The 11,851-nt window shown below is 45.5% G+C and overlaps 1 protein-coding gene across 1 annotated transcript in view; it reads left to right on the plus strand.

Annotated features, from left to right (window-relative positions):
- The window catches only part of KIAA0319 (KIAA0319 ortholog), a 53,989-nt gene that overhangs the window by 23,566 nt on the left and 18,572 nt on the right, over positions 1-11,851 (plus strand). The window contains 4 exon segments of the mRNA XM_049654704.1: positions 5,160-5,388; positions 8,107-8,230; positions 10,301-10,433; positions 11,075-11,223. Of these exon segments, the coding sequence (XP_049510661.1) occupies positions 5,160-5,388; positions 8,107-8,230; positions 10,301-10,433; positions 11,075-11,223 (635 nt within the window).

Raw genomic sequence — 11,851 nt, forward strand, 5'->3', positions numbered from 1 at the left:
GGTAAAAAAAATTAAAATTAAAAAATTAAAAACACAAAAAGAATAAAGGATGCTAGATCTTAGGTATGTTCTGGTGTGATTGTTGAAAGGAGCTTGATAGATTAGAGTAAAAAGGGAAAGATAAGAAAAAAAAAGGAAAATGTTTGAAACTTTGAAAAAAATAAATACAATGAGATAGAACAAAGTGAAATGATGGAAGTAAAAAATAGAATTTTAAAAACTTATAAAACAGTAAAAATACAGTAAAAAACTAGAGAAAAATATTTTTAATAGAAATGGAAAATAAAAATAAATTTTTTCTGTTTCTGTATCCAATTATAAGAAAAAAAGGAAAAAAAAATTGAATAGATGGACCAGTAAACAGACTGAGGTATGATTGAAATTACATCAGTTTCCCCTAAAAGTGGAAGTAGGAAGCACTTTATAGTCCGTAAACTAAGCAGGCAGAGAGACTTGTGGTGTTCCTGAAGAGCGAGGTTGTCCCAGTTGGGCAGGGGTTAGTGTTACGGCTCCGTTTCTCACTAGATGGTGCTGCTTAGCTTACTGGGGTGGATTGTTGTGGCACCTGTAGGTGTGTATGCACATGTGCAGGAAGGGTGAAAATGGTGTCACCCAGCTACCCAGTCTCTAGTATCAGAACTCTGTGTTCTCCCCGACCAGCAATTGCACACCCCTCCTTTGTCCCTGGATTCTGCCCACACCCTGCTTTTATACTGTCCATGATCAAGCTGTCATGTTGCCAGGCGGTACCTCCCTCTTTTGTTCAGTCCCTTGCATACTCTTCTTATCTCTCGAGCTGCTTTCAGGCGTGAGGGATGCTTTCCGTACTCTGTCCCTGGCTCTGTCCTCTCTCTGCAAGCAAAAACAGCTCCCTGCCCTCTGCGGCTTTCTCCCCCAGTTCACCTCTCTGTGCCATGTGCCTGCTAGTTCAGGTTCTGCAGAGTGTTGTGTTATTCCTCAAATCAGTATTCTAGGTGTGCAGGACGGTTTAGTGTTGATCTGGCTGTATTGCAGGAATGAGAGATGCAAAAAAAAACTTCCATGGTGTTCTGCCATCTTGGCCCCTCCCCCGCTTCCATGTCTTTTTTTTCCTTTAATTTCCTTGTTAACCCATTCATTCTTAAGTAGGATGTTCTTTAACCTCCATGTATTTGTTGTCTTTCCAAATTTTTTCTTGTGTTTGACTTCATGTTTCATAGTGTTGTAGTTGGAAAATATGCATGGTATGTTCTCCATCTTGTTTTATTTGTTGAGGGCTGATTTGTGACCCAGTATGTGATCTATTCTGTAGAATGTGCCAGGTACATTTGGAAAGAATGTGTCTTCTGCTGGTTTAGGATGAAATGTTCTGAATATACCTATTAAGTCCATCTGGTCCCATGTGTCATTGAAAGTCATTGTTTCCTTGTTGTTTTTTTGCTTAGATGATCTGTCCATTGTTGTAAGTTAGGTATTAAAGTCTCCTACTATTACTATAGTATTAACAATGAGCTTCTTTATGTTTGTTATTAATTGATTTACATATATGGGGCCTTCACGTTGGACATATAAATATTTACAATTGTAAGATCTTGTTGGACAAACCCTTTTATTATGATATAGTGCCCTTCTCTCTTGTTACAGCCTTTGATTTAAAATATAGTTTGTCTGATATAAGTACAACTACTCTGGCTTTCTTTTGACATCCATTAGCATAAATGTTTCTCCATTCCACACTTTCAATCTGTAGGTGACTTTAGGTCTAAAATGAGTCTCTTGTTGGCATCATACAGATGAGTCTTGTTTTTTATACATTCTGATACCCTATGTCTTTTGATTGGGGCATATAGTCCATTTACATTCAGAGTGATTATTGACAGATACAAATTTAGTGCCAGCATATTGCCTGTAAAGTCATTTCCGAGGATTTTCTCTGTTATTTTTGGTTTTTCTTTCCTGCTCAGAGAGTCCTCAATTATATTTCATCAGGACTGGGTTAGTGGTCATGAACTCCTTTAGTTTTTGTTTGTCCAGGAAATTCTATCTCTTCTATTCTGAATGGCAGCCTTGGTGGATAGAGCGTTCTTGGCTACATACTCTTGCCCTTTAGCACTTTGAATATATCATGCCACTCCCTTCTGCCTGCCAAGTTTCTTTGGAGAGATCTGCTGCTAACTGCATTTTTCTTCCCTTGTAGATTAGGAATTTCTTTTCCCTTGCTGCTTTTAGGATTCTTTCCTTATCTCTGTGTTTTGCAAGTGTTGGCCTGCTTTTGTTGATTTTGATGGGAGTTCTCTGTGCCTCCTGGATTTGGATATCTGTTTCCTCCCCCAGATTAGGAAGTTTTCAGCCCTTATTTGCTCAAATAAACCTTCTGCATCTTTTACCCTCTCTTCTTCTTCTGGGAATCCTATGATAATGAATGTTATTATTATGGAGTCACTGAGTTCTGTAAGTCTACTTTCGTGATTTAAGATTTTTCTTTCTCTTTTCAGCTTCATTATTTTCCATAATTTTATCTTCTATATCACTTATTTGTTCCTCTGATTCTGCCCTCTTTGTGGTCATTGCATCCAGTTGGTTTTGCATCTCAGTTATTGCATTTTTTATTTCAGTCTGACTACTTTTTACATCTTTTATCTGTAGTAAGGGGCTCCCTGGTGTTTTCTTTGCTTGTCTCAAGCCCAGCTAGTATCCTTATGATTATTGTTTTAAATTCTGAATCAGGCATATTACTTATATATGTTTCAATTAGTCCCTGGCGGTGACCTTTTCTTGTTCTTTCTTTTAGGATGAATTCCTCCATCTTGGCACTTTGTCTAAGTCTCTGTCTTCTGTGTGTTAGGAAAGCCTGTTATGTTTTCTCCTCTTGAGAGTAATGGCTATAAGAAGAGGTCATATACTGTCCAGAGCTTGGTGCTTCAGCAGTTGTCTCCGGTGTATGCTGTGTGCACTCTGCTGTTGTGTTTTGGCTGCTCCTTCCCTCAGGTCAGTCCTCTGCAGAGTTTCTCTTTGCCTGCCATGGGCAATGTTTTGCCCTTGGCCAGAGTGTGGTGAGTTTTAAGTACGTGTACTTTGGTCTGCTTACTTAAAGAAGCTAGACCCAGTTTCCACTAGAGCTGAACCTTTGCAGCGCTCTGTGGTCAGTAGACTCGGTGCGTGCAGGTGGGGGTGTTTGTGCTGGTCTTCTGGGGGAGGGGCCCATAGCCCTAGGTCAGAAGCAGCTGCAGAGTGCAGCGGGGCAGGGCTTGGTGTAAGTGGCTCACGCCTGCACTGTCGGCGCTCTGCTGCTCCCTGGTCTGCCAGTGCTGATGGGTGCAGGAGAAAAAGGGCACCTGCCCTCTCCCTTGTCGCTAGAGACGGGAGTTTGCACCTGCCACTGTCCAGGAAGCCTCTACAGAAGAGTGAACAATCTCCCTTCATGTGTCCCAGGCATCCCTCAGATCCTTGCCTTCACCCTGTCTGTGTCCGGGCCCCTTGCCTGCCCAGCAGGCATGTGTTTTATCTCAAGTGCACCAGCTGAGTTCCAGAATTTTAGGGACCCACGCTGACCCTCTGGGTGAGGGTGTCTGCTCTGGGGCTGGTGCTGGTTTGTCCCAGAAGGTCAGTCACATAAACGCACAGGCACTTAGAGTTTAGGGTAAAGCTCGGCAAGAAGCTGGCCTCCAGGTTAGCTGCCCTCAGCAGGTGTCTCTGCACCTGTGCTAATGAACTGGGCGGCCCAGTGGAGCCCAAGGGCTCTTTGGCCCCGGAGAGGCATTGCTGCCTCTCCCAAATGCACTCCAAGAAGGGGACCTGTCTCTCCCAGCACGACCCTCAGACTGCACTGTCTGCTCCCGGGCCTCCGCTCCCCCACAGAAGCGCCGCTGTGCCCCCTGGGCTCCACACCAGCCACAACCCGGACTTCTACTAAAACTCCAGTCTTTGAGCTCTGCTGCTTGTACAGACTCCCAGCAATCAGCCCCTCTCATTTTCCCAGTCAGTGGTTTTGGGGGAGTGCTTTTCTTGTGTGATCCCCTGTGTGCCACGCGTGCTCTCTCTCTCTCTCTCTCTCTCTCTCTCCCCCTCTCCATGATCAGGGCTTCTTCCCCTCCGCAGCACCCATGATTGTTTCTCTCCCAAATCATGTCTCCGCACCTTTTGCCTTCCACGATGTGGCCTCTTCTGTCCCTCTAGTTGTGTGGTCTGTTCCGTCAGTCCTCAGATCGATTTCATGGGTGTTGAGGATGATTTGATACTTATTAAATTCATCGTCTGCTTGAGGCAGGTTGCTGCTGCTGTCCCCATTTTACTAGGGTGAAATTCCCTTAGGGGCCCAGCACACGTCCTGACAGCCTGGCTGAGGAGCGAGGACTTCAGGATGCTTGATTCACTGTCAAAGCCAGAACCGGCATCCAGCTCTTGGTTGTATGGAGTCTGCAGGATAGTGAGAAAGGGTGCACAGAGTACACGGCCCTGTACACATGGACCCCGCACACACCCTTACTACAAGCAAGGCTTGTGTTCTTCCTGTGGCTTCAGGGTCAGATTCCTATTAACACCTAAATCGCACTCATTGCTGTTCAGAACTGACATCTTTACCCCGAAAGGATGAAGTAACTGTATTTCCCAATCCATTACCACATCAGGAGCGAGTTTACCACATGAGGGTCAGTACACTCCTCTTTGTTGTTGGCTTGTGTAGGTCTAGCGTCCATTTTTACTTAAAAGTGCTTGATCCTAAAATTGCCTGAAAGGAGTGTCCTGAAAACATAATTATATTAAGTCCTCTATAAAAGAAGAAAAATTCAAAAGCTTTGTAGATGAAAATTGATGAGTGATCTACTGTCTCTACATGGCCAGACCTGAAGGTGGGACCTAAACCCGACACATTCTTAGTCTCAGGTATGAGAGAGAGGCTCCCGTGTTGGCTGAGGAAGATTTCTTCATCTAGCATCTCAAAACCCGTATAAGATAAAACTCCATCATGTGACTAGATTACTAGCTAAAAATAAAGTGAATGGACAGCAACAAATAAAAAGAAATCCTCAAGTCTCTCTTCTTTTCTCCGCTTCATCCTCAAATTCCTGTTTATACCCGTTCTGAGTTCTGAGAAAGGTGCCACAAGCCGACTAAATTGGCCATTTGCTCTCAGACTTGGCATCTTCCTGCAGCATGATGGCCTCCTCTTCTTCTTGTAGCTGGACTGTTACAGACTCGGATGGAGCCACTGACTCCACGACTGCAGTCCTCGTGGTCAGCAGTGCTGTGGACCATCCGCCGGTTGCCAACGCAGGACCAAATCAGACCATAACTTTGCCCCAAAACTCCATCTGTTTGAATGGAAATTGGGACAGTGATGATCATCATATTGTCCTCTATGAGTGGTCCCTGGGTCCTGGGAGTGAGAGCAAAGCGGTGGCCATGCAGGCAAGTTCTGTAGCCTGCCTTCAGTCTTTAACTTGTCTATCCATCCACCTACCTGCCCTCCCAACCGTGTACCCATCCGTCCATCAATCCACCCATCCACCCACCCATGCAGCTATCCATCTGCCTGCTCATCCATCCATCCATCCATCCATCCATCGGTACATCTGTCCATCTGTTTATCTCTTCACACATTTACCTACCTACCTACCTAAAGTATTGCTATGTGTGTGGGGGGCAGTTATATCTAGAAAATATGTTTTACAAGATTATCTGATAGATTACAACTCTTGGAAGAGCCCCGGAATTCACAAATCTTCAAAATTTACGTCCTTTCCCCTCATGCATTCTCTATAAGCCCGGAATAGCAACTAAGTGGGTCCCGTGTTGACAGCTTGATCTTGAGGCTAGTTTAGAGAAAGTCTGACCCAGCATTTGCTATGGAAATACTATTTTATTTTAGTATTGGGAGAAACTTTAGAAATAATCCAATATAAACTTTATTATCAGGAATTTTTTCCTTATCTGCAGTAACAAGGTTATTGTCTCGTGGTTGACAGATTAAGATGTTAAAAGGGGTGAACTTTTTATTAACTGGAAAATCGCAAAGACGACTGTAAACCAGACTCTCATATTCGTGGAAACGTCATGCAAGGCAGCCTGCCGCAGCTTTGCTCCGGATGGGGAAGCCCACGGAGCATTCCGATGGGGTGGCTCTGTGGGCGCCAGGTGACACGTGTCGGTCTGCCCAGTTCCCGTCTGCCACAACATTCCCTGTGCTGGGTACGTAAGCCTTCATGTAACTGTAGTAATTTTGAAGTAAGGACTAGGAAGTTATACTTCTGTAAAGCTTTTCAGAGAAAAATGCTTCACTTTATTTAGTCAAAAGTAGGGAGGGGAGCCTGGGTGGCTCAATCGGTTAAGCTTCTGACTTCGGCTCAGGTCATGATCTCACAGTTTGTGGGTTTGAGCCCCACGTTGGGCTCTATGCTGACAGCTCAGAGCCTGGAGCCTGCTTCGTATTCTGTGTCTCCCTCTCTCTCTGCCCCTCCCCCTGCTCACACTCTGTCTCTCTCTTTCAAAAATAAACATTAAAAAAAAATTTTTTTTTAAAAAGTAGGGAAAAGCTGTAACAAAAACTGGAAACAGTCTCCGTGTTCATGAGTGGGGAGTGGCCAGACCCACCATGATACATTATACAATGCTGGTTTAAAAGAGATAACTTAGGGGCACCTGGGTGGCTCAGTTGGTGAAATGTTTGACTTCAGCTCAGGTCATGATCTCGCGGTTCGTGGGTTTGAGCCCCATGTCGGGCTCTGTGCTGACAACTCGCATTGTGTCTCCCTGTCTCTCTGCCCCTCCTCCCTATTCACTCTCTCTCAAAAATAAACATTAAAAAAGAAAAGCTGATAACAAAAACTGGAAAAAAACCTCAGTGTTTTTTTTAAGTTCTTAAAAGTATATATTTCAAATTTCACAAGTTCCCCTTGTGCCAACACAGTTGGTTTTCTATCATCTTTTTTTCAATTTTCCATTAAAACCTTTAACAAATACATGCAGATATATTTATCTTTAGTCAATCTCGGGATCTATAAAAGTAAGTGAAGTATAAGAGGATTTAAGATTAAAAATCCTTTCTTTGTTGCCATGAACATCAGACCTAAGCAATAATTGGAAATGTTACCAACAACAACAAAACAGCAACAAAATGAAAGGTTATTAACTTGGAGACAAGTGTAGCTATGATATACTCAATGGAAAAAAAATATTGAAAAGTTTTGTTTTAGAATTTTAAAAAATTATTTTTAGTTATAAGAATAATACATGAATTGCTTCTTATGGTTAAAAAAAAGTGAACTTCTGATAAAGTGCAAATACAACCCGTATCCCGCCCCAGTCCCCTTATTGGAGATAAATTACTTTGGTCAGTTTAATGTGCGTCCTTCCAGAATCCTTGCGTGTGTATGTATACGGACACGTAACAGTATCTGGCACACTATATGCCTTGTTCCACAACTTTCTCTCTTTGCATGGTGATGTATGTCTTTGACATCTTTCCATTTCATTATAAATCTACCTTAATGTTTGTTCATTTTTGAGAGAGAGAGACAGAGCGTGAGTGGGGGAGGGGCAGAGAGAGAGGGAGACACAGAATCCAAAGCAGGTTCCAGGCTCTGAGCTGTCAGCACAGAACCCAACATGGGGCTCGAACCCACGAACCGTGAGATCATGCCCTGAGCTGAAGTCGAACGCTTACCAGCTGGGCCACCCAGGCGCCCCTAAATTAATCTCTTTTAAACCAGCATTGTATCATGTATCATGGCGGGTCTGGCCACTCCCCACTGATGAACGTTGAGAGTGTTTCCAGTTTTTGTTATCAGAGCCCGTGCTTCATCAGGGTCCGGTGTGAGCCTCCTTGTGCACGTGGGCTCTCTCTGGTGGAGGCAGAGAGAAGTGGGATTGCTGGTTAAAGAGCATGCTCGTTTGCCATGCGAACGGATGTTGCCAGATTGGCTTCCAAAAAGGCTATATTAATCTATACTTCTTCAAGAAGCACATGAGGATACACAGTGAACTTTAGATTGCATTTTCTTGGGGCACACACATTTCTTTTTCAAGCAGGATCTCCATATTTAACAACATTACTCATTTTTCATTATGTCATACTACTTCTTAAAATTACTTTTTTTCTTTCCTTTTTTCTTTTCTCTTTGGTATCAGGGCATCAAGACACCATACCTTCATTTGTCTGAAATGCAGGAAGGAGACTATACGCTCCAGCTGATGGTGAGAGATTCTTCAAGACAGCAGTCCACTGCTGTGGTCACTGTGACTGTCCAGCCTGGTAGGTGGGATGGGAAAGGGATTTGGCCCCAGAGATTAAGGTAGAAATGACACCTGGGCCTCTGTGCTTCAGACAAGCCAAATTTGGTGGCAAATTCTCTAAATCTTTTAACTGTGAAGAAGTAGGGGCTGGAAGAGCTAAATCTTAATATAAAGCCAGTTTTCCATTGTGGTTCTGAATCTTGTGTTGAATGCGCGTCTACACCATGGTATGGAGGACCAGATGGACATCCTCAGGGCCATTCGAGGGCTCCACCTGCCAGGTGGACGTGCCCACATGTGTTCTACTCTGCTGCAGAGGCTGATTGTGATGTGTGGCCTGATACTCACATGGCTTACATCCAGATGTTGAAGAATTGACCCCAGGTCACCTCACAATCCTGTAATGGTCTCATGGAAATCCAGGACTCTGTCTTCCTACACATTTAAATAACCTAAGGGTAGTTGGGTTTTCGCTTGCCAATGGTCTTGGCTTTCGAACTTTTCTAGAAAATGCTGCTGGTCCCTGTAAACCGTCCAGTGTCCTGGCAACTGAAAATATACTCAATTTGTAGACAATGCATTTTATTGTTTTATTTTATTATTTTTTATTTTATTTAATTTTATTTTTTCAGTTAATACGTAGTAGGTGCTATGAGTTAGATGCTGGGGATGTGGTATTAAATAAGATAGATTTGGGCTCTGTCCTCCCGCGGCTTATGGGTAAAAACCTCATGATCAGTGCATTTCTAGCGGATGGACACGGTGCTTCTGGAGCCCAGGGAAAGGACATACCTATCTGGGCTTGAGGTATCTGCAGAGTCTTACGTGAGCTCTGGGTTGTATCTGGCCAGGTGAATTTGGGGAGAGAAGGGCAAGAGGAAGAGTTTTTTAGGCAGAGGAAACAGTATGGAGAAAGTCCACGGGATGAAAGAGAGTCTGGTATCCAAAGAATTAAGAAGAATGTAGTGGAACAAGAGAAAGCAGTGAGGATGTGGGCGTGTGAGAGGCAGGGGTTAGGATGCCTGCAGGTGATCTGGAGGGGGGAAGCAGGGGCCCACCGTCAAGGGCTTTGCAAATGAATGTTCACGTACGTGTTTTATCCTAAGGGCAAGAGAGGCCCCTGGACCACTGAACTTTACTGAGTAGGACAGTGAGGGTGGGACATGGTCCAGATATTGGGTAACTGCTACTGAAGTTTTTGACTACTTGACTTTTTTTTTTTTTTTAACAGAAAATCTATTTATTTCAATATCAGTATCAGTGGTACTTTATACCTTTTATTTTTTTAATCTTTTTTTTTTTTTAAGATTTTGTTTTTAAGTAATCTCTACATCCATTGTGGGGCTTGAATTTATAATCCTGAGCTCGAGTTGTGTGCTGTACAGACTGAGCCAGCCAGGTGCCCCTTATGTCTTTTCCTTTTGTTCAACGTGTAACCAAAATGTTTTGAGCATTTATCACTTAGCCGGCACTGTGATAGGCCCGGGGCTACAAAGACGGGGAGGGGGGGTCAGTCTGCCTGACAAAGCAGGTGTGTTCACATAGATGTCAACTAACTTCCGTCCAGTTCCTTCCTGCCTGCCTCCCCCACTCTGTCCCCAGTCCTTCTTCCCTCCAGCTTCCCATCCTCGTTCTTTTTCCTTCTCTCTTGTCTCCATGACTGTTGAGGTCTTTTAAAGAACCAAACCTGCTGTCTGGACCCCTGGTTTCCCCCTCGGGACGGTGTAGTCCTGGCTCAGCCACAGGCCTGCAGTGGTCCCCCCCAGGGTTCCCTCAGGACACTGCCTGATTCAGACATGAGTAATTGGCTTAAATCAAGAAATCAGGGGCACCTGGGTGGCTCAGTTGGTTACGTGTCCGACTCGATTTCGGCTCAGGTCATGGTCTCCTGGTGAGATCGAACCCTGCCGTAAGGCTCTGTGCTGAGCGTGGAGCCTGCTTGGGACTCCCTCTCTCTCTGCCCCTCACCCACTCATGCGCGCATGCTCTCTCTTTCCCTCTCTCAAAATAAATAAACATTAAAAAAATCAGGGGACTGCAGATTAATGCAAAGAGATCACCATTTTTCATAGCATTTCTCTAATTCTAGAAATCAACAGGCCCCCAGTGGCCGTGGCCGGCCCGGACAAGGAGCTGGTCTTCCCGGTGGGGAGCACCACTCTGGACGGCAGCAGGAGCAGAGACGACCAGGGCATCGCCCTTTACCACCGGGAGCCCGTCAGGTAGTCCCTCTGTCACTGAGCTGCAGGTGGGGTTCGCACCCTGGCGCTGGGCTAGCATCGCCCTGTCTCCACATTAAACAGTCAGCTTGAGCGTGCCGGGGACTTGGGATTTCAGCCCCTTTCTGGAAGTGTCTGAGCACGGCTGCCGAAGAGTGGACACAATAGCGTGGACGGACACGATAGATGCTGGCTGGCTTTGGGGGGGAAGTGGAGCCATGCCAGGCGGAAGGGCCATCTTGCCGTGGGTGAGCTTCAGGACGGGAGAGGTGTGGGGAGGGCCTGTGTGAGGCCCTCACACTCGTTTAAACCATCTGTAGGCCAAAGAGATAAAGAGCTTAAGGGGGTCCTGTGTCATGTGACAGTCTTTGTGGTTTGCATGCTCAAACTCCTGGGATCCTGAATCTGCTCTTAAGAAGTAAATAATAACTATTCCCAAGGGAATCCCAGGCTTAGTCTAAAATTGGCATTGCCTCACGACCCATATGCTGAACTAGAGAATTTAGGTGGATAAAAAGTTACTGTAGACTTCCGTAGACGGCATATGTTTTGGCTGTAAAGGGGGACTTGTGTTAGGACACAGATGTCCCGCCTGCCGCAGTCAGAATACCTCTGCTTTTGTTGTTCCCGCCCCTGCTTTACAGAGGTCAAGCGGCGGTGGAGATGGGGAATAGTGACAAGGCTGTCGCCACCGTGAGCGGGCTTCCAGTGGGCATGCACCGCTTCCGCCTGATGGTGACAGGCCGGCGGGGGCTGAGCAGTGCCAGCATACTCACTGTGACCGTGAGGAAGGGTGAGTCCCAGCTCAGCGGTAGGGCAGGGGGACTGTTGCTGCTTTTCAGTCTCACGAGACCCTAACCAGGCCGTGATTACTTGGAAATGGTGGTGCTTCTTTGTTCCCAGTGGATACTGAGTTCATTCTTCTTCCGTCCATCCGTGTTAGCTGTTTCCTCGTCTCCCTCTGCAGAGAAACAGAGTCTCCTTTTGTTTGTCGAGTGTCTCTTCTCCAGGGGCCAGTCTCCTGTCACTACTGGTGGTGAACGATCGTGTCCACGTGGCAGCATTCTGCTTTCTCTCTCTGCGCGGGAACCTACCAGCAGAGGTGCTTTCACATTCCGTGTGGTTTCTAGATTTGTGGTCCAGTCCTGTGCTGTTCTGCTTCAGGGACTTGTCTGTTTGTCCTGTCCTGTCCTGTGGCTGTGAGCTGCTTGAGGACCTTTGTCGAGACACTTCTGTGTCCTCTGTGGCTCAGGGAAAATTGCAAGTGCTGGGTACTGGGATGGATGGATGGATGGGTGGATGGATGCATGAGTGGATAGATGGATGGACGAATGGATGGATGGTTGGATGAGTGGATAGATGGATGAGTGGATGGATGGATGAGTGGATAGATGGATGGATGAATGTATCAATGGATTGAT

This window comes from Panthera uncia (genome assembly GCF_023721935.1).
Source record: "Panthera uncia isolate 11264 chromosome B2 unlocalized genomic scaffold, Puncia_PCG_1.0 HiC_scaffold_25, whole genome shotgun sequence".
Taxonomy (NCBI): domain Eukaryota; kingdom Metazoa; phylum Chordata; class Mammalia; order Carnivora; family Felidae; genus Panthera; species Panthera uncia.